The sequence below is a fragment of the Cervus canadensis genome, chromosome 7, assembly GCF_019320065.1.
Source record: "Cervus canadensis isolate Bull #8, Minnesota chromosome 7, ASM1932006v1, whole genome shotgun sequence".
NCBI lineage: Eukaryota > Metazoa > Chordata > Mammalia > Artiodactyla > Cervidae > Cervus > Cervus canadensis.
This window is the reverse complement of record NC_057392.1, coordinates 69,335,291-69,358,519: the sequence shown is the minus strand read 5'-3', so window position 1 is coordinate 69,358,519 and position 23,229 is coordinate 69,335,291. Positions and strand designations below refer to the sequence as shown.

General features: G+C 38.2%; 1 protein-coding gene across 1 annotated transcript in view; it reads right to left on the bottom strand.

The window, feature by feature from the left end:
• The window catches only part of SPATA16 (spermatogenesis associated 16), a 257,934-nt gene that overhangs the window by 88,129 nt on the left and 146,576 nt on the right, over positions 1–23,229 (bottom strand). Inside the window, exon 5 of the mRNA XM_043474134.1 lies at positions 1,500–1,584. Within this exon, the coding sequence (XP_043330069.1) occupies positions 1,500–1,584 (85 nt within the window). The remainder of the gene's footprint in view (positions 1–1,499; positions 1,585–23,229) is intronic.

The following is a 23,229-nucleotide window of genomic DNA, read 5'->3' as shown; positions in this document are numbered from 1 at the left end:
ACTTTCTTTTAATATAGCTATATAGCAGATATTATTTGCTTATTTTCCACATCTGGCAATTCTTTACAACTACTATTTGCTTACATAAATACAAGTAACTACTGTTTTGCATGATCTAGATTTCCTTAGGAAAGTCTTGCACTTACATAAATAAAGTCTTAAATTTTACATACTTTGAAGGTCAATTTACAGGTTTCAAGTATATTGGGGCTAATTTAAATCTTTACTTTTTATAGCAGGTGAATTGAGCTCCAAATATTCAGATGGAACCATATACATTACTAAGAATTTTATATGATAAACCTAGTACTTTATTGTTCAACAAGGATAATAGGTGATATAGAAACAGAAAACCAGGCACCAAGGCACAATACTGAAAATGTGGGGGAAATATCAGGAAGCATCAGGAGACTGTTGACAATTATTTCTATCTTACATATCAGGTCTTAGCAGATATTATTCTAGTTGGTTGATAAGGTTCATATTCAATTACATTAAATCATCTTGAAATACAAAGGAAAAAAAGGCCACACACAGTTTGGAGAGGAAATTTGGAAGAGGCTTCTGTACTGGATTTTTAAATTTGATAACATTTCATTTGGAAGTAGATTTCCATTTGGTCCATGTGGCCTCATTGGGAACCACTTGATGAAAGTTTTAAGGGAGTAGAAATACATTTTAATGAGGAAAGTAGTTCAGTAATTAGGGAGTTAGATGTTATTTTTTTGGGAATGAGTTCCTCACCTTGAATGTATTTCAGGAGAAAGTCATTGACAGTTTGTGGGGAGAGGATAGAATAAGAACAGATTTGTATGTTGTGAAGGAGACTGAATTAGAGATGGTTGGATGGCATCAACGACTCAATGGGTATGTGTTTGAGCAAATTCTGGGAGATAGTATAGGACAGGGAAGACACAACTTAGCAACTGAACAGCAACAAATTCTTCTTAAAATTCTGAGAAATTGTGACTCCCTTCTTGACACCTAGTTGACCTTTGGTATGACTTCTTGTTGCTGTTTTGAATAACAAATAAGAAAGAAGATCTCCAGTTTATAACAGATTTAAGTGTTTCAGATGCTACATTACTCTACAAATACAATGGATCTTTGTATTTTTATTTATTGTGTAATTGGTATTACTTCTAGAATTTGCTTTTACAGTACACAGATCAAAAAGAATCTATGAAAACACAATGTTCGTATTTTAAAGGATCATGTCATTACAGCAGCATGCCTGGGAACATAGTTCCTGGGATGTCTAAAATTTATATTGGGTTGTAAAACTGAAGTATGGGCCAAGGGTTAACAACCTTGAATTTTGCCCTTAAAATTAGTCTCAGAAAATCTACTTCATTATAAATACATTACTACTGAGTAGTGTCCTTCTGATTGATATGCCCAGAGCTACCTTTTCCAGCAGTCTTTCAAGAACCAGTCCTTCATCTTGGTTCTAAAAATGAAACGGGCTCCTCCTCCCTGGGTGGGACATCAATTTTTACCTGCCAATACAGTTTGATGAGCTTGCTTACACCATGTTCACTTCCTCCACAGAGCCAGAACATGTAGTCAGCAATCATGGCACTCCTAAGAACAAGGACAGATTGAAAAAAAAAAATGTATAGGTAGGACAGAAGGAAAACTATAGCAGGCATTATATATAAATACCAAAGATCTTTTTAAAATTTGACTAGGCTAATATTAAGCAAAGCATAAAGCACATTTTAGAACATAGAAAGTAGGTCTTTTTTTTTTTTTTCTGGTACTGAAATTAAATCTAGAAGAGAAGCAACATGACATTTGTCTTCTACATGGTTTTCCTATTTATATAGTATAAGAATATTTAAAGACAATGAGAGAATGCTTCGTTTTGGTTACCTCTTAATAAACTGCAAAGCATTTATAGAATAACATTTATTTTATGGACTCTAGAACACCTTCAAATCTAGCATAACATATATAGCTAACTGTTATACTGGTATTTAGGCATGTCTCAGACTTTACCTAAATTAGAGATTATTCACCTTGGGCTTAACTAGTCATCTTAAAATTGAAAATAAAAAATTTTCAACTCAACAAACACTTTGTTTTCCTGGCCTTGGTGTTTCATTGATTTAGTTTTGGAATCTAGTGTGTATAACCACCACATTAGTCTTATTAAGCTGAGGGGATATTAAAAACTATTGTGCAGTGGATATTAATTCATTGCTTAGCACCCTTTGGAAAAACAGTTTACTTTTATGACTTTTCCTCTGCTAGCCTTCTCTATTTCTTTCCTCCAGAGATTCCAAATCCAATTAAATGTAACTGGAAGTAATTCCAAATTGTCACATTGGCCAATTAAACATATAATAATCCTGTGTGCCTAATCACTAGTACCAAAAGTTTATTTACTTAAGCAGACCTATCACTTTGTACCCTGAATGTTTTTCTTATCTTTGCCTGCAGATACGTGTTGTTTCTTGACATAATTGTAAATTGAATTAGAAATTTTCCTCCCCTAAATATATATATTGTCTAAGACAGAGCAGCTATAAACTTACTATGGTACTCTGTTGAAGAATTAGAATGTTTAGATTTTCGCTCAGGACAGACAAAAAGTTAGAACTCTAAAGATTAACAATGGGGAAAAGTACTACCATTTGAAGGATTATTCAGCTCAATGTCTCTCTTTTCACACATGTGGTATTGAAATGAATCTATACACTGACATTTCAAAATAAAAGACAATAATTTAAGAATAATAATCTTTTAGAAACCTTTTTATATTTTTCAAAGCCTGGTTTAATCATAAGATGAAACGAGCTAGGAGGTTTTCATATCACACAAACTGATAGGGAGTAGAAAACAAGTTATAAAAATTAGACTAGAGAGGGGCAAAGTAAATTTCAGATATTTGCATTTTGATAGAAACACTTGTCCCTGGAGGAGGGCATGGCAACCCACTCCAGTATTCTTGCCTGGAGAATCCCATAGACAGAGAAGCCTGGTGGGCTACAGTCCATAGAGTTGGAAAGAGTTGGACATGACTGAAACGACTTAGCACAGAAACACTTGTAAAATTTTCTTCCTGTAATAACCAAAAAAGGAAATCTACTTGACATGTAGGTGCTTGTAACCTAATGGAAATCCATTTTATAAATTCTGAATTTAAGATATCAAGGAAAATGTAAAATCTTACTGCCGAGGGCAGCACACTCTAGATGCGTAGAAGTTGGGTCCTCAGTGCAGACTTGATCTGCACTCTAATTCCTCCTTTTGTTAGCATGTGGATAGGTAAATATGGCTCAGACAAACACTGCTTAATGAGGACACCAGCCACTAGTTAAACAATGTATGGGAAACCTCTTTCTGTAGAGACATGAGTGCCTGCCAAGTCGCTTTAGTCATGTCTGACTCTTTGCGACCCCGTGGACTGAAGCACGCCAGGCTCCTCTGTCCATGGGATTCTCTAGGCAAGAATACTGGAGTGGGTTGCCATGCCCTCCTTTAGAGGATCTTCCTGACCCAGGGATCGAACCCATGTCTCTTATGTCTCCCATATTGGCAGGCAGGATCTTTACCACTAGGGCCACCCAGGGAAGCCCGTTCTGTAAAAGGCCAAATAGTAAATATTTTAAGCTTTGTTGGCCCTAACTAGTACATTTGCCTTTTAGAAGCAGCTGTAAACAATAAATAAACAAATAAGGACGACTTTCTGTATTCCAATAAGATTTTATTTACAAAACACATATCCTGGGACAGATTTAGCATAGTTTACCTAACTCTAAGATAAACAGAGCATTAAGCTGAGCAACAGGTGGCAAGCCAGATATAAGTGTCGATCAGCAGTCAGACACCAGCCTCTACACATTCGAGTCACAGGTCCCCTTAAATATTTCAGGGACAGCATACATATTGTACTAAAAATATTGAGCAGAGTTCAGGAAAGGAACTTCACAGTTTTGAGACATGCAAGAACTGTAAAAGATAACCCTGGATCATAGACACAGTGGCTCGAGTTAAGCAAAATCTAAATCAATTGTTTCTATCATGTTAGTCATTGCTGTCCTTGGATTGGAACAATTGTGAGAAGAGGAGGTAGGTTACTACAGTGAGCTTCTCAGCTTTCCTGCATTTGTAAAGCTTTTGGTGAGTTGGTTTTGAGTTCATCATTGCAAAATTAGGACTTTTATTGTTTTTGTTAATGTTTTCCAAAAGTTGCTTTTCTATTACAATGTGCGGTCAAATTTTACTACTTTCTTAAGTATGATTTTATGACACCTGGGTGCTCAAGTCCTTTTTCCAAGGGAACACATCTCCAAATCTATATTGAAGTAAGTGGAGAATTAAGATTCATGGAAATTTGCTGCCTGCCCTCAGTGAAGCACAATGATTATAATCATAAAAAGATAACAGTGTTAAATAACGAACTGTAGTTTCATAGAGCTACATGTTTGCTGGGATATTTTTCATAAGCATAGTGTGCTTCTTCCAGTACTTGGCACAGAGTTGTGTTCATATTAGGAACACAATGGGGTTGCAGTTGCTCCAACCCCATTTTCTTCTCAGTGGAAATGGCAGCTATGCTTTTACCCCCCACCTTCCTATGTCTGTTGTCCTATCATGGATGCCCTACAGCTTAGCCTTTATAAAACAGTGTAAAAAATCAGTGGAAGAACATGAAAAGGGCATGGAAATAACATTATGCCATGCAGTGCTTGTGAGACAGGAGATAGTGGTTTTCCATCATGCTGAACTTATAAAGGGCAAAGGTAATTGATTAATTATCTACAAGGAGTCAAGTACCTGGGGGGATCCTGGTACTTGACTCACCTCGTGGATCAGAAGGAAAACTAACCCATCACTCTTCCTACATTCCTTCAGGAATATTTTAGACTTTTGTTTACCTTTAGAATCTTTTACACTTTTGTTTACCTTTCGACTAAAATCCTAGATGCTAGTCAATGTGATTCAATGTTACTTCTAAATGTCTTCCTTTCATCATCTTTATTCTATTCAACTTACTTTCATTCGTCTACTGAATGTTGTGGCAACACTGGACTGTAAGATCACTTTAGCCAAACCCTTTTAATTGACAGTTGGTAGTTTAATATGTCTGTTTTGAGATTTACTAAGTGCTGAGCACCATGAGAAGCACTTTACATGCAGAATGTGAATCCGGCCCACCCACAATTCTGCTCCAGATCTTATCCTGTCTTGCCCACCCATGGAAACTGCTCCAGCAATTTTCTTGCTCTTTCTCTCTTACCTTCCTGCTCTTTCTTTAAATTTCTCCTTTTCTCAGAGCTTTTCTACTAACACACAAAAGTGCTGTTCTTCCTACCACCTTAAAACAAAACAAGACACCCCCAAAGCCTCTCTTGATTCACTTCCCTTCCAGTTATCATCTTAATGCTTTCTCATGAAAAAAACAAAAACCGAAAAAACAAAAACCAAGCAAATGAATGAAAGAACAAAACTTCCCTCTGCAACTCACTTCAGCAAGGCTCTTATTCCTCCCACTTCACTGAGACCGCTCTTAGTGATGCTGCTAATGGTCTCCACACTCTTAAATGCAGTGGCTCAATTCTCAGTCTTTAGTTTACACATACTCTCCAGTATAACTGATGCAACTGTTCTCTCCTCCAGTATCCTCTTCCCACTGGGCTTGCACAGCTCCACTCTTTATGACTTCCCTCCTGACTTCCTGGTTGCTCTTTTCGGCCTCCTTTGCTGGTGTCTCCTCATTTTCTTGGATTCCTAACCTTGGAGTTCCCAGGGCACAATGCTTGTACCCATTCTCTTTCTTTCTGTACTCAATCCCTTGGTGATCTCACCAGTTTCATGGTTTTAAACACAATCCGTGGGTTGACAGTTCATTCATTTTTACCCCGAATTTAATCCTCTTCGTGGATCTGCAGACTCTTATTAAAGGTGCCATCTCAACATCTCCAATTGGATACCTAAACTTATCTCCATACGTGAGACCCTGACCTTCCTTTCTTCCTCTATCTCTAGCATTCTTCTCCATCTATCTAATTTCTTGGACAAAAATCTTGGTGTCATCACTGATTTCCCTCTTTGTCTCACATCCCATCCAATCCAGGATAAAATTCTGGTCAGATTATCTTAAACCTATTTCAAATCCTGCCTCTTCTCACCACCTCCAGCATTACCATCTGGTCCACCATGTCTCACCAGGATTATTGCAACAGACTCCACACTGGACTCCCTGCTTCTCCCTCCATCTATTCTCAATACAGCCGCCAGAATGATCCCATTAAAATTAGTGCACCAGAGCAGGTCACTGCTGTGCTTAAAACTGCAAAAGCTTCCTATTCTCACTTAGAGTGAAAACCCATCTTTAAAATGGAATTTGAGCATCATGCCATCTGGTCACATATTACTTCTCTGATCTCATTTCCTACTTGCTCCAAACTGTCCACCTGCTTTCCTCAAAAAGAACAGGTACACTGTTGCCTCTGGGATTTTGCACCCGACGGTCTCTGTCCTAGAATATTCTTTCCCTAGACACCCCTGACTCTCTTGCCCACCTTCTTTAGGTCTTTATCAGGTGTTATTTTCTCAGTAAAGGATGACCCTGATACACTTTAATCCTATTCATACTCTTGCTTGTTTTTACTTTTTCCATGGTACTTATCACCATTTCACATAGTGTTTATTATTTTTCACTTTGGTAGTATTTATTACTGTGTTCTTCTTCTATGGTTGTCAGCCAGCCAAGGCCTGTGGGTCAAATCTGGTCTGCCACTTGGGTTTGTTAATTAAGTTTTAATGCAACATAGCAATGCTCATCTATTTGTGCACTTTTGTCTAGGACTGCTTTTGTGCTATAGTAGCAGAGTTGAATAATTATAACAGAGACCTTATGGCCCCCAAAGCCCCAGTATTTACTGTGTGAGTCATCACTGGAATGGAAGCTCCCCGAGGGCCGGGATTGTTGCCTGTTTGATTCACTGTTCTCTCTGCAGTGCCCAAGGAGTCCCTGGCATTGTTAATGTGGTACTATATAGTGTGGTCCTCATACAATAAATATTCGCTGATTAAATGACAAAACATTATTTATTTACTTCAATGAAAAAAACGTAAACTCCTTATAAACTATGACACATGGTTTACTAGGATTGTAACACAAGCAGGCTGGCCCTAGGTCAGCCTCACCGTCCATATTTAACAGAAAGCTTTCTTAGTAGAGGCGACATGGGAATGAAGGGACAGACTGGGCTTTGTCAATTTCTCCAATGTATTAAATGGAATCCAATGCAACATTTAGCTCATATGAGAGCTTAACAAATGCTAATGGATGCTGATATATTTATCACATAAATTAAAGAAAAAAGGTACCAAGAAGCACAGTGGCTTAATGTATTGCATTTAAATTTATTTTTAACATGATGTCTTGAAAAATGCGTTGATAATTACTGTTTTTTCTGCAAGTTAATCGACTATTCTTTTGATACTGCATTTGAATTCACTAGAAAATATTCTTTCTGCAGTCACGTTTACTTAATATGTCTGTTAAATGTAAAAGGGTCAGAATCTGGCTTTCAAATAAATAGCATCTAAAATAAAAGATTTTTATGTCATGGACTCAGCTTATTGTGAATCAAATCCTATTTCTATCAAATAGCAAATACACAATAAAAGAATCTGACATGTTGTTATTTATAAGACAGATATCAGTGTTGTTTTCCAAATTAATATTGAAAACGAATCATGATGAATAGATATTCATGCCAGGTGACTTTACACATTGAATATCTCTAAACAGACTGTGCAGTTCTAAAAGTATGAGAATCTATTATTGACATTTCTCCAGGCCTATGTTCAGATTCAAAATTTATAGCATTTCTACTCAGTGTGGCCACATGGTGGTGTAAAACAATAAGATATGGGTAAACAAGAGAAAATCTCATCACACCATCCGCTGTGTGGTCTTGTTGGGCTGACTGGGACCTTGAAAAGTCATTCCGCTCAGCATCTTGCCTTTGGGCAGGATCACACTTAAACCTTTCAAATGAGACTGATGAGAATCTATTCTATGTTAAAGACTTCCATGGAAGGACATTGCTCTGCTTTCCTCACTGATTCCAGTTTCAAAGTCATAAGTAGCATCTTCTGCAGTTTTATTCTGCAGGCTTCTGTTTTCTATCCAGTGGTGCTGCAACTCCAGCTAGACTTTATCCTCTGTCTATGTACCCTCACAACAGTTTATTAATCTTCTCTTCCCTAAGTTAATTAACTCCAATTTCTTTAATCTTTCTCTGTGGGTCCCCTTTGCTTGATGTTAGTCAGTTTCATGGTTGTCTTTTTAACTTTTTAAAGTTCCTCCTCCTTTCCTTTCTTCTGCAACCAGAAAATGACCTCTCTCAAGAGTTTATAGGTAATCTTTCAGAGTTTGTAAGCAGCTATTCCATTTGTGTAACTGGTTTAAGTACTTCATAGATGTGTATCTGCCAGATAATTTTAACCGCAGAATTCTTCTTTATTTTCATCGTATTTAGCAGGCTGTTTCCATCTTCCTATACTTAAGAAAGCTCAAGAGCATATGCATATACACACCATTAATTTTACATAAATTAATATGGATGCAAAGTGCATATTCCTTCTGAATACAAATACATGCTAATACTAAAGAGATTATATTCCGATTGGGAGGAGGGCCAAACTAACACATTCACTCAAGCGCATGCACACACACACACACACACACACAAGCGCATGCACACACACACACACACACACACACACACACACACACACAAAGTGTCTTTTTGTAGGCTCATATATTTTCCACATGGCAGTTAGCCACAATGATATTTAAAAATGTGACTGTAAATTACCTCAATAAAACCTAAACTCCTGTGGTGGCCTGGCACTATTGTAATAGGCTGTCGTTTCTTTCCTCCTTAACACTTTTTCCATCAAGTGTGGCTTATTCAGTTGCTCAAAGCAAATAGGAAGTTTCCTACCTTGGGGCATTTGTACATGTGGTTCCTCCTGCCTGGAATCTATTCCTTCAATTATTCATCTGGCTGCTCCTTCTCAAGATTTAGGCCTTTGGGCTTTAGCTTAAACATTGATAACCTCTTCAGTGAGGCCTACTCTGACCATTTTAACTAAGTAAGTTCTGCCTTATCTCAACCAGAATCTTATCCTTTTCCAGTGTAAGTCTCACATTATGTGATTACTTGTTGATTTACTTGTGTGTTACCTTCTTTCCCTAGACCTGTATTATCTGATATGGTAGCCACTAGACATATGTTGCTATTTATATGTAATATTTAAGTGAATTGAAATTAAAATTTAAAGTTTAGTTCCTCAGGTACACGAGGTACATTTCAAGTGCTCAATAGCCACTAATAGCTAGTGACTACTACATTGAATGACACAGAACATCCCCATCAACTCTGGAAGTAGCTTTAGACTAAGCCTCAGGAGGCACTGTTCTTGAGCCTCTTTCAACACCTGATAAGTAGTGGGTGCTTGTGGGGGATAATTTTAAGTGTCAACTTGACTAGGCTATGGTGTACCCAGATATTTGATGAAATATTCTTCTAGGTGTGTCTGTAAGGGTGTTTTGGGATAAGATTAATATTAAATCCACAGACTATGTAAAGCAGATTGCCCTCTCCAAAGCAGGTGTGGTTTATCCAACCTGTTGAAGGCCTGAGTAGAAAAAAAAAAAGGTTGGGTAAGGGAGAATTCACTTTGATTGTCTTTGAGTTGAGACAGGTCTTCTCCTACCTTTGGATTCAGACTTGGATTGGAACTTACACCATTGACTCTTTATCCCCCACAAGCCCTGGTGACTCCCAAGTCTTCAGCTTGCTAGCTACAGATCACAGGACTCCTCGCCCCCACATAATCACATAAGCCAGTTCCATGTATATTTATTTCCTACTGGTCCTGTTTCTCTGGAAAACCTGATGAATATGGGGCTCAGTAACTTATGTCGCTTTTGTTTCCACTTTGCCTTGGTCATCCTCTTTCCTACTCCACTACCCCTAATTCATCCGGAGGCTCAGCCCCTACAGTGCTGCAGGTTCATGCATTTCAGTAGTTGATGGACACTGAATAAGTTAATTTTAGTCTTTGGATCTTTGTAACAAGCCTGCCACTGTGCCTAATTGCCTAATTCTAATAGCTGAAAGTTGTCCCTGAGACCAAGCTTCTACCTTTTGCAGACCAAACCTAGTTCAATGTGTTCCTAACTTGATTCCAGGTGTGGTTATTCTGGAGTTCTAGCCATACTTGCTCTTGCAAAATTGTCTAGTAATGGATGAGAATTTTCCTTGAAGCTTACTGTCTGCCTGCTAGCCAGGAATTTCAAATACTGCCTGTCTATAGATTCTCAATTGATAACCACCACACACTACAACAATAATAGTATTGTTATTTGTAACGGCAAGTAATATTTCTTGAATGCCTACCATGTACTGGTTGGCCAAAAATTTCATTAGGGTTTTTCTGTAACGTCTTATAAAAAACCCAACTGAACTTTTTGGCCAACACAGTATACAGTAATTACTTTTTCATCTCATTTAATTCTTACACTCAAGCTATGAAAGGAGGAAACTGAGGTTCCTCAAATTGAGGATATTAGTTTTCCAAAAGTGGTGAAAAGATCAGAATTGAACAAAACGCATTTGACATCAAAATTTGGCCTCTTCACTGTGGTTCTGTACTCTTTATTAGTACTATTTATTAGTATGTAAAACCATTTTCTTTTGTGCCTTTTACAAGACTTTATTAACTTTAGTTGGAATTCCTTGGTGCTAATATCTCTCCAAACTGTTGACCACTGGTACTCTCTAAAGACTCTACTGCTGTGGTTGATGAAACAGTGAGGGCAGTTACTATTACCTCTTGGTGCCTGGTCCTCCTCCCCTGCCCCTATCCCCTGCTTGTCTCGCCAGCAGACATACTTTCTCCTTGGTTCTGGCTTGTTAATCTGACACAGGCAACTTTTCCTTTCCTGGCCATATCAAGATGTGTATTATTACTCCCATAGAAAAATATATGTCTAGTTGAAGAGGTCTAAATTAATAGAACTCATTTCAGATTATATATATATAAGCTTGCTTTTATTTTTGATGATTAATTTTTCTATGCGAAACTCCCAAATAGGGTTATCAACATTTTCAGTAAACGCTTATTACAATAAGATTTAGAGTCATGGCAACATTCAAAGGTATAAGGACACGATGCTGACCTCTGTGAGCTGCCAATTTGAGTATTGGTATAACAGCCATATTTGAAAAGAGTAATCAAAATATGAGGCAGTTTTATAGCTGTAAAGAACCTGCAAATGTTAAGTACATAATGTTAACTAAGAAGTGCAGAGCATAAGTGCTATAGAATTTTAAAGGAGGAAATGATTACTTTTGGCTGTAATGGAGTGATTCAGTGCTAAGACCTGAAGAATGGCTATCATTATTTTTAAGTGGTGATGAAGAAAAGGGAGCTTCCCCCCCGCTTTGGCCCTTATGTTACATACAAGGGCATTGAAGGTGGAAAGTATTGATGCAGAATCTAAGGACAGGCAGAAGGTTTGTGTAAAAGAAGAGAGGGCCAGAAAATTATGTCGAGGACAGATTATGGTAGTCTTGGATTCCAAGCAGATGAGTTTGGACTTTTTCCTGCAGAAGTTAGGGAACAACTAAAGGATTATTGGCAGGAAATGTGATGTGGGATCCTACCCAGTCAAGATCTCTTGTGTTTAGCAGGAACAGTGACAGCCTCCAGACATACAGGGGTGTGTCTGCTTGGCTTTTTAGATATGGGTTTATGTGGAACTGAGGTCCTGTTACAGCCATATGGATTTGTAATACATGCTTTTATCAGACTCAAGTGTGCATACTTTGTGAATTCATTCATTCCACAGAGATGGAGATTCTGAGATAAATAGGCTAATGCCTATCATCAAGGTCTAGTGGGGAGGCAAACATGCATGAAGATAATTATATCTCAACAAGTAAAGTGGGATAGTTGATATATGCACACATGCAGCTGAGATGGTTGGTGTATTCAGGGAAGGAGACCTACAGAAGATGAGAACCTGGTCCAGCCGAAAATATTGAGCAGGTATTAGTCAAGCAAAGTGAGAATAAGACTGAGAAGGGCATTCAGGGTATAGGGTACAATTGGGACACAAATGCAGAGCTTGGAAGTAGAGGGAAGAGTGGGAAACCCCAGTGGGACCTTCTTGCCAAGTTTAGAGCAGGTAAGGAAAGCAGGGAGAAGGCATGAAGGAGCTTGAGTTTTATCCTACAGGTTTTAAGTACTAAATGACATGGGAAGTTCTGTGGTTAGCAGTGAACATTGACAACTGTTTTTAAAATTAAAAAGAACATTTTTATTGACCACACTGTGAGGCATGTGGGATCTTAGTTGCCCAACCAGGGATCAAACCACACCTAAGCCCCTGCAGTGGAAATGTGGAGCCTTAACCACTGGACCACCAGGGAAGCTGCCTTTGGCAGCTCTTTAGAGGATGCATTTGAAGGTGGGAAACTTGCAAGTGGGAGGTCATTGTTGGAATTCTCCTGAGAGATAACGGATGAGCTTAAACTAGGCAGTGACTGTAGGCTAATAGAAAATTAGACATTGGCACCATTCCTAAGGAAAAAGTCAAAAGACAAAGGCATGTATGAAGGCATTTGAGTCCTTAAATATTGTCATCTTCCAGGTCCTGGGGTGACCCAGTATCAGACACTAGGGATGTTTAAAAACAGTACCTTCTACTCTTGTGAGAAGACGTTTCCTACTATTGAGATGTTTCCTACTACTCTTCTGAGAAAAGAAAAACCTGAAAGTGAATTCTTTCCTTTTCTAGATGAATGAACTAATATCTGAGTCTCAAGGAAATCATAAATAACAACACTGGAACAGATTTAGCCTGAAACCAACAGGATAACTCAAGAGACTGACTAGCGTCACAGAGCAGCATCAAGTTAAATAATGTACCGCCCTGACTATCTGAAGAGTGTTTATGGAGCCTGACAAACCTGAGAAGCTCGCTTAGTTAGTACTTATTGTTGAAGATTTCCTTTGGAAGTATTCCTCTGGGAACGTTCCCGCCTGTGATCTGGTCTGCTCCCCAACCACTACCCTCGCATGACCAAGAATTGAGTCCCTGTCCTTGGAACATTCACCAGCAGAGGGCACCCTCCCCTTTCTGCATGTGTAAAAATCCAGATCATCTGTTTCTCTAATCTAGAACAGGATCATAAAGTTTTATCCTGCTTCTTGTAGAAAGATAAGAGGAAAAAAAAAAAAAAAAACACACACACACACAAAAACCCAAAGAATGTCATCTTAGGTCTTTCTGAAAAGGGACAAAATATCTACAGGAGAGTCTGGCTGTACAAAAACAGACAATGCTGAGTCTAATTTTGCTCTCAATAGTGCACGCCAGCAGTTTCTAGAGCTAATATAAAATGTAAAGCAGTTGGAAAGAAGAGTATACAGAGGAGAAAATAAATTCATTCACAGCAGAACAGCTTACAGCGAAAGTAGCCAGAACTGTCTGGTAAAACTCCTTAGGAGTCAGGAAAAAGCTTAGTCTTACTGCTTGCCATGCTCTCTCTTAATCTCTCTTTGGGTAGGAAAAAAGAAATCCTGGATATACAGAGGTTATACAGCCTAATAAACCATCTTCATATTTATTGTACTGTGACACTGAACCACACCTCATATACTCAGCTACACATTTCTCAAGTGCCTGGGACCTACAGGGCAAGACGGGGAGAGTAAGGTAAAGAGTGATTTGCTGGCATGGGCAAGCTCCAAGATGGTAAGCTGGTTCTTTGGAGCTTGGAATCGATTTTCCAATAGAACCAAAATAGACACACACTGTGATGAAGATTTTTTTTTAGTTTTTAAAAACTGGGCCATAGTTGCGTTATGATGTGTTAGTTTTTGCTCTAAAGCGAAGCAAATCAGCCATACATTTACATATATCCCTTCCCTCTTGGACATCCCTCTCACAGCCTCCATCTCGCCCCTCGGGTGTGAGTACTGAGCTGTGCTCACTACGTAGTGCTCATCACAGGGCACTGGGCTGGGCTTCCCGCACAGTGTCACAAGTTCCCACTCGCTAGCTATTTTATACATAGAAGTGTGTATGTAGATCCCAGTCTCCCAGTTAATCCCTCTCGCCCGCCAACCCCACGTCCACATGCCCATTCTCTACATCTATATCTCTATTCCTAACCTGCAAATAGGCTCATCTGTACCATTTTTCTAGATTCTACATGTGTGTGTTAATATGCAGTGATTGTTTCTCTGACTTACTTGACTCTGCGTGACAGCCCCAAGGTCCATCCACATCTCTACAAATGATCCAATTTCATCCCTGTTTATGGCTGAGTAATATTCCATCGTATATAGGAATGTGGTGAGGTTTTGGAAGTAGCTTACAGATTGCCATCTAAACTACAGTTTATTGAAATAATAGACATTTCTACAGTTTTGTAATATTTTACTGATAAAATGAAACCAACTAAGAGAATAAAGATAATGAATACTTCTGAATGTTTAACTGAGTAGAAGCAGGTCTCACTTTCAGTAGTTCTTAACAGTGATTACTCTTGTCAGTTTTTGGCAGTTACATCTCATGGTGTGTGGGACATCCTTGTGCATTGCAAGTTTAGCAGCTCTGGGAACCCCATTCTACGTGCAGTAGTGCTTGCCAGTTACTTTGACAACCCAGACACCCTCATTCACTTCCCACAAAATGGAGAGGGCCTGGGAACTGCTCAGAGATGCTTATGAAGAATCAGAGGCACTTTTAAGATGGATGGAAAAGGCTTTCAATTATTTTAGGTTGTCTTTTACTTCTTAACATTGTGTAGTTGAGACTACATTATCAGGAGCATTTTTTTTCTAACGTGTTGAGCAGGATAATTTTTTGGCTCAAAAATTAAACAGAAAAGATGAGCCAAAAGAAAACTGCTCATTGCTGGAAGAGTATGTATGTCTTGGAAAAGGACCCCTGGGGTGTAATAACCTAAGCGAGGTTATTACCTATATATATATATAACCTAAGTATATATATAACCTATGTATATATATATATATATATACATATATATATGTATAACCTAAGTGAGAATAACCTATAGCGAGAGAGAGAAGGAAAGGGGAAAATGTTGTTGTGTGGTCCTGTGTGAAGGCTGGACCAGGCCATGGGCTCATGCCTCTTGCTGTTTTAGAACATGCTTGACCTCTGGCAAATCACTCAAACCAAGTCTTCTTAAAATTCTATGGTCCATTTCTAGAATGAAGATTTTAATAATACCTATATTCTGGAAGGGTGTGTGTGTCTGTAAAAGTAATAATATATGTAAAATTATTTGAAATCTATGAAATGAAACCTACACATTTTAAGGTGATACCATTGTTATTTATATTAGCGTTGTCAACCAGAAGGTGAGTGTGGTGATGGTGAAGGTTGCAAGTTGAATCGAATGATCTCAACTCAGGCAAGCTTGTTTCCTGTACTGAAAGGCTAGGACTGGTGTGAAAAGTGAGAATGAGTCAAATGTAGAGCTGGGAGAGAAATAGCTTATACCTGCGGAACATCTTTATGTTAATATAGTCAAAATTGTTATGTGGGACACTTGTGACCCAAGGAGAACAGATCTTTAAAACAATTTTATGTGTAGCATTCTCCGTTTAATCTAAGTAGAAGAACTAAACAAAATGCCACCACCAACAACAAAACTTATTTGTGATAATCTCACCAAGATACAGTAAAGAATCTGTTCTCCAAGTGTTAACAGCTCACGAGTGGAAGACTGACGCGCTCTTCCAAGGATAGCAGAAGGCTGTACAAGTAACATATATAAGCATTTGCTGATTTTCATGCATAATATGTATTCAGGGTAGATATTAAGCAAAATTATGATGTGTTCAGATATGCTTTCTGCACTTTTCTTGACCCCTTTAAATAGTCCATGCCTCTCTCTTCTTTCTTTTCACTATATCCTGTGGGTATTTTGGTCACCAACCCCCTCCCCCGCAGTGAAAACCCACTTTCCCCGGCCTCAGGTCTATATTATAGCATTCGGTTTCTGCCTTTCCCAGTACCTTTCTTCATTTAAACAGATAATTTTTTCAACGTGACAGTACATCTAGGGATAAGTAGATAATTTACGAGGCATGAAAAAATCTCCTACCCCTAAAATGTTTCCCTCAATGACTTAAAGGGCCCAAAATGACATATTAGTCACTTCTCTAGGTTGCAGTTTTAAATGGTATTGTACATTTGTGTCTTTTCTAAAGATGAAGGCATTATCGTTCATTAATAACTTTGAAGAAATTATCAGGTTAAGAGAGAAGCCATACAGGGATTGAGAACAAAGATATAGAAGCTAGGCTGCCTTTGCTTGAATCTCAGCTCTGCCATCTGTTCTCTATATGACTTTGGATAAGTGATTTAGCCTCTTTGTGCCTCAGTTTCCTCATATTACCATGTATATATTAATAGTTGTCAACCTCACAGGATTGTCAGGAGGATTACATTATTATATGTGACGCACATCAAGCAGTACCTGATATGCACTCAATTTGCAGATTATTATTCTGCCCAGGCACTAACACTGGTATTTAGGAAAATAAAATAGACATTGTTTCCTGCACTGAAGAGCTTATACCCACACAGGGTTATTGAGACTGCTTCAACAGTGTATTAATTTTCTATTATTATTCAAGTTTTTTCCTGTACTTGAAAAATTTAGAGAACCTTATAACTAATATAGGTAGTATAGTTATGTGAGCCTATAGTGAGAATGCCACTCTCCTCATGCAGCCTGCTTTAGCCCTTATTGCATTCAAATATTCTTGTCTTCCAGCCTGTCATTAGACTTTGCTTCTCTTAGAGCTCTTTAACTCTCTCTTATGAACTAGCTATTGGCATTCTTCAAAGGTATCTCTGGTACAGTACAATTTTGTGGAGGACAGAGATCACATCTCATTCATCATTGTGAATTCACCAAAGACTTGCTATGTGATTATCAAATGAATGAACTGAGATATCCACAAGGACGGAGACTTCTGAAAGCTTGCTCTTTGCTGTATCTCTAAGCATCTAAAACAGCGACTGGCACATAGTAGGTGATCAATAAATATTTGCTAATGATTTTGTCAAATGAAGGGAGGCACAGACATGCTGTTGAAGTAAAAATGGGATTCTATGTGTGAGACCAAATTTTCCAATGATTTATATTAAATATTTCAAGATCTATTCCTTCAAAACAAAATATGTGTTGGGGAAGCCAACAATGGCACATATACTAGGATATTTGCTTGCTCCTTCGGATATTCCTCTGCAGGTAGAGGAGGATAGAAATAGTTGTTATCTGTAAGCTCTGTTCTCCTCTGTGTAGGCCCAGCTGTTGCCTCATTTATCCACTCATTCATTCAAACAAAAGCTATTGAGTGCTTGATCTGTGAAAGGCACTGTGGTTGGTGATGGGTGGCATGAGGCAGGAAGTATACACGAAGATGTTCATCACAGAGTTTATGTCTGAGTAGCTGGAAAAGTCCAAAAACTCCTGGCCAAAACATGCATGACTAGCAATCACAGATACATAAGAACTAGGCTATTCAAAAGAGAAATAGTAAAAGGCAGAGAATAGAGAAGGAAAACAAAGTGGTCTCTACCCCTTCTAGGCCTCTTGTCCTTCATCTCCCTCTACACTTTAGGCTGCCTTGATGATAAACATCTTGGAAGCAGTATTCTTGCTCAGGAGGAAACCTCTTGAGTGGTCAGCACTGTGGTGCTGACATTCTTGACTCCATGCTGAGGGTGACTGTACACCTAGGTTTTGCTAAGACAGTCCTAGTCTATGCCTGTTGTCCTAGGGTGATTAATAGGGCCCCTTTAACTATTAAAACCTTCATAATTTAGAGGATAAATGATATGGTCTCCCATTCTCTCAAGTGAAATGTTTTAGAGCATGAATGCATTACTGCATGCTACCCTCCATGGTTAAATATACCTGTTTAATAACTCTGTAGAGGGGATTATTTACCTTTTCTCTAGTAGAATTGTAAGCCCTTCAAGGATAAGAATCTTATTTTCAATTTGCTCTATTCCTTCTTATGTAATCAGGTATAGCTGATTACAGGTAGCCTGCAATAGATTCTCACTAAATTTTACTTAACTTTTTCCTTAGATTCTATGGAAAAATGCATGTACAGATGCATTTTTTCCTATTAGATGTATATTTTCTTAGAGCTATATGTATTTATCTTCAGTTAACTTTCTGTATAACTTTTTTATAGAATTTATTAGGAAATATAATCCGTAGAAACTTTGATTTATGCAAAATTATGCTTTCCAAATGCTCATTTCATAGCTTTTAATTTATACATTGGAATCAGAAAGGCTGGCAAATAAACATTGAGGTGTATTTTTCACTACTTTGCAAATTATCCAACACACACAAACATCTACAGTAACATAAAGTAAAATTTCTATCAGTGTTTCCTTAGATAGAAAGAAAACACAAGCAAGGGTGAAGGAAAAAGAGAGAGAGAGAGAGATTCCAGGAATGGTGAATAATACAAGGAGAGCAAAAGAGTTGGGAATTAAAATGATATGCATGTTGAAAATAAACAACTGTTTCTTTTTTGAGCACTGGTGTATGTGTCATTTACAAGTAGTATTTGTATTATTAAGCTTTGGAGGGTAGAATACATGGAAGACTTTAGAAGTCTAGGTTCTAGCACTGAGAATGTTGAGTTTTCAAAGTAATCACCCTGACACTTGTAGGAGAAGTTTTGCACCCTTGAACTGGTTCATGGTATTGATTTGAGGAAACATTGACATTTCTTTGGAGGCATAGTATACTATCCATTTGGTTTTTTTAGATGTTTGTATGACAGGGGTTTAACAGAGACAGAGACAATGTTCTCCTTTTTATTCTAAACCATACGTATTTGCATGATATTTATCTTATTTTTTAAATTATGTTTTTAGTTTTGCAAATGGGCCCATAGGCATTAAATAACAGTAGCATATTTATAAATTAAAATATAAATAAATAATTTCAGAAAGCAATTAAAGCTGGTAAGTATATTTTCATGTGAGTTGTTTTTAGGGAAACCAACAGTTTCATAGGCATGGAGGAACAAATCATACCGGTTCACAGAAGAGTAGAATGCAGCAAGAACATCTTAAAATTCTCAATTTCATGAAAACCTAAAGAGGATAAATGTATGCCTTGAAGGAAGGTGTGCTCTAGGCTGTGTCTAGGTTGGCAGGGAGGAGCGAGCGCTCTGGTGGTTCTACAAGAACTGTAGTTTCTAATATTCATAGTGAATTAAGCAGAATCCCTGCTTTGTATTGTACTCATATAAGCTACTTGGTTCTGGGCAGAAGAGAATCACCAGTAAGCCTGGTAATGAGCTTCTGAGCTGCTACTACTGACCTTCACATGTGCTATGTCACTTCAGTCGTGCCCAACTCTTTGCGACCCCCATGTAGCCTGCCAGGCTCCTCTGTCCATTGGATTTTCTAGGCAAGAATACTAGAGTGGGTTGCCATGCCTCTGCCAGGAGACCTTCAGACTGAGGGATCAAACTGGTGTCTCTTACATCTCCTGCATTGGCAGGTGGGTTCTTTACCAGTAGCGCCACCTGATAAACCACACTTCGCATGGTAAAGGAAAGGAAGCCCCTGGGGATGATCAAAAGGTGAGATGCAGGAAGTCTCCAGGGCCTGTACAAATGGGTTCCATTTCAGCTCTTCCTATTTCAAGAAAGGACTCTTCTCATCAAAGCGTTTGGGCTTGCATCCCTGAAGAGACAGTGCAGTCATTTGTGCAGGAGAGGCAGGGATCTAGTCATGGTCAAGACTTTGCAGAGTTTATTTAAGGAAAGCAAAGTCTTTCACAGAAACTGACTGTTAAAGAGACCCATGACTCAAAGATACTCTTGTGAGCAATTACAATTAGAACACAACAAACCTAGGAAAAGAGTGTTCTGGGATCCCTAAGGAAGTATTCTTATACCTATATGTGAAATGCTGGGCTGGATGAAGCACAAGCTGGAATCAAGATTGCTGGGAGAAATATCAGTAACCTCAGAGATGCAGATGACACCACCCTTATGGCAGAAAGCAAAGAAGAACTAAAGAGCCTCTTGATAAAAGTGAAAGAAGAGAGTGAAAAAGCTGACTTAAAACTCAACATTCAAAAAACTAAGATCATAGCATCCGGTCCCATCACTTCATGGCAAACAGATGGGGAAACAATGGAAACAGTGACAGACTTTATTTTCTTGGGCTCCAAAATTACTGCAGATGGTGACTGTGGCCATGAAATTAAAAGACGTTTGCTCCTTGGAAGAAAAGATATGACCAACCTAGACAGCATATTAAAAAGCAGAGACATTACTTTGTCGACAAAGATCCATCTAGTCAAAGCTATGGTTTTCCAGTGGTCATAAGAGTCAGACACGACTGAGTGACTGGACTGACTAAAGAGGTCTTCACATTATGTCAGCAGAGAGAGAGTTGCTTTAACTCCTGGGGTTGGAACTTGTTCCTGGTTCCTTGTTGAGGAGCCCAGAGACTCAAGACTGATATGAGAGCAAGTAATAGCAAGGTCACATTATGCATGCATTTAACCTAGTTGGATTTCAAAATATTGATCAAAAGATAAAACAGAAGATGGAGATTTAAATAGTGCCCAGTGTGAGCTTGCCATTTTATTTAGTAAGCTTAAGCCCACAGCAGTGAATGGAGTCAGTCAGATCAGCACACTTTCAAATCATTGAAAGTTTTAAACCTATTTTAGAAATGTGAGAAAGATTTAAGGGTTTCCTTGATCAATGGCAAAGAAATCAAAACATTTGCCAGGCAACTGGGCTCTACTCCAGGCCTTACAGGAAAAATTTAGATAAAAGCTAAGGAAGAGTAAGATGGACTCATAAAGTCATCTATGGAAGATGATGGAATGATGAGGATGAACAAGAAGGGCCAACAAAATAGAATCTTCATTAAATTTGTTGAAGTATTCCAAGCAGAGATATCCTTGAGAGATTATTTCTGAATATATTATCTCTTTGGGGTTATATACTGAACATTATAATAAACATTACATTTTTTGTGTGTGAGCATATTTGTATATATGTTATACGTGCAAAACCATGATGATAGTGGACAATGCACATAGACTTTTAAAAAATATTTATTTTTAATTTATGATTGCTTTACAATATTGGTTTGATTTCTGTCATACATCAACGTGAATTAAGCATAGGTATACATATGTCCCCTCCCTTTTGAATCTCCCTCCCACATCCTGTCCATTCCCACCCTTCTAGGATATTACAGAGCCCCAGTTTGAGTTCCCTGAATCATATAGCAAAATCCCATTGGCTGTCTATTCACATACGTTAGTGTATATGCTTTCATTCTACTCTCTCCATTCATCTCACCCTCTCCTTCTTCTCCCCCACCCTTGTTCATTTGTCTGTTCTCTATGTCTGCATCTCCACTGCTGCTCTGCGAACAGGTTCATCAGTACCATCCTTCTAGATTCCATATATATGTGATAATAATATGCAATATTTGTTTTTCTCTTTCTGACTTCACTTGGTATAATAAGCTTTTTAGGTTCATCCTCCTCATTAGAACTGACTCAAATGCATTCCTTTTTATGGCTGAGTAGTATTCCATGGTATATATGTACCACAGCTTCTTTATCCATTCATCTGTCAATAATCTAGGTTGCTTCTGTGTCTCAGCTATTGTAAATAGTGCTGCAGTGAACACTGGGGTAAATGTGGCTTTTTCAGTTTTGGTTTCTTCAGGGTATATGCCTAGAAGTGAAATTGCTGGGTTGTATGGTGGTTTTATTCCTAGTATTTTAAGGAATCTCTATACTGTCTTCCATAGTGACTGTATCAGGTTACATTCTGACCAGCAATTCAGGAGGGTTCCCTTTTCTCCACACCCTCTCCAACACTTGTTTGTGGATTTTTGATTATGGCCATTCTGAATGGTGTGAGGTGATACCTCATTGCAGTTTTGATTTGCATTTCTCTAATAATGGGTGATACACATAGGCTTTTAAGGATATTTGACTTTGCCTCTTTTTTCTTTTTTTTTGTCTTAGATAATGACTTAAAAACTCACCTCTTCATATCATTCTTCCATTGTATCCTTTTTCTGGAGTGCATGTGAGTCAGTTCACAAGAATCCCAAGTAAGTTGTGGGAGAGAGAAAGTCTTAGGCAGGTGGGTATATAAGCCAGTATACTGAGTTCCTACTATTGTTACAATTTGATAAGGCTTGGGGAAACTCAAGAAATGTAAGAGGGTAGAGTAAAAACCATAAAGTTTTCATTACAGAGTCTGGGTCGAATATTTCCCAGTAAATTATTTTGTTGCCTTTTATAAAGTTTTGGAAGATGGTGCCTCTCTTTTATTCTGCATTGTTATATATAGACATCTGGTCTAAGGGGATCTTACATAGTTTACTCAGGTTCAAGAGGTGGACACCTAGATTTTGCTGATCTAAGTAAGAATCCCTCTTTGGAAGAATTTCTTCTTTGTAATCTGATTAAAATGTCAGCTGTTACAGTATGAATTTAGCAGTAATACCATGTTTTAATTTCAGAGCATTCTATTTGTGATTTGCTATGTACTTTCATATGCATTCTAATTTCAGTTTCACAAGTATTTACATTGCGACTAATGTGACTGAGTCATGAGGATGGGTAGAGAAGATACAAAAGGTGAATTGGTCAGTTCTCTTCAGGGAGCCCATGGTCATTTAAGATGAACTGACATTTAAGGAAATAGTTATGACATAGACTATGCACTAGTGACACTAGATTCAAGGGATTAGATCTGATAGACAGAGTGCCTGAAGAACTATGGACGGAGGTTCCTGACATTGTACAGGAGGCAGTGATCAAGATCATCCCCAAGAAAAAGAAATGCAAAAAGGCAAAATGGTTGTCTGAGGAAGCCTTACAAATGACTGAGAAAAGAAGAGAAGCAAAAAGCAAAGGAGAAAAGGAAGATCCCCATTTGAATGCAGGGTTCCAAAGAATCCCAAGGAGAGATAAGAAAGCCTTCCTCAGAGATCAATGCAAAGAAATAGAGGAAGACAATAAAATAGGAAAGACTAGAGATCTCTTCAAGAAAATCAGAGATACCAAGGGAACATTTCATGCAAAGATGGGCTCAGTAAAGGACAGAAATGGT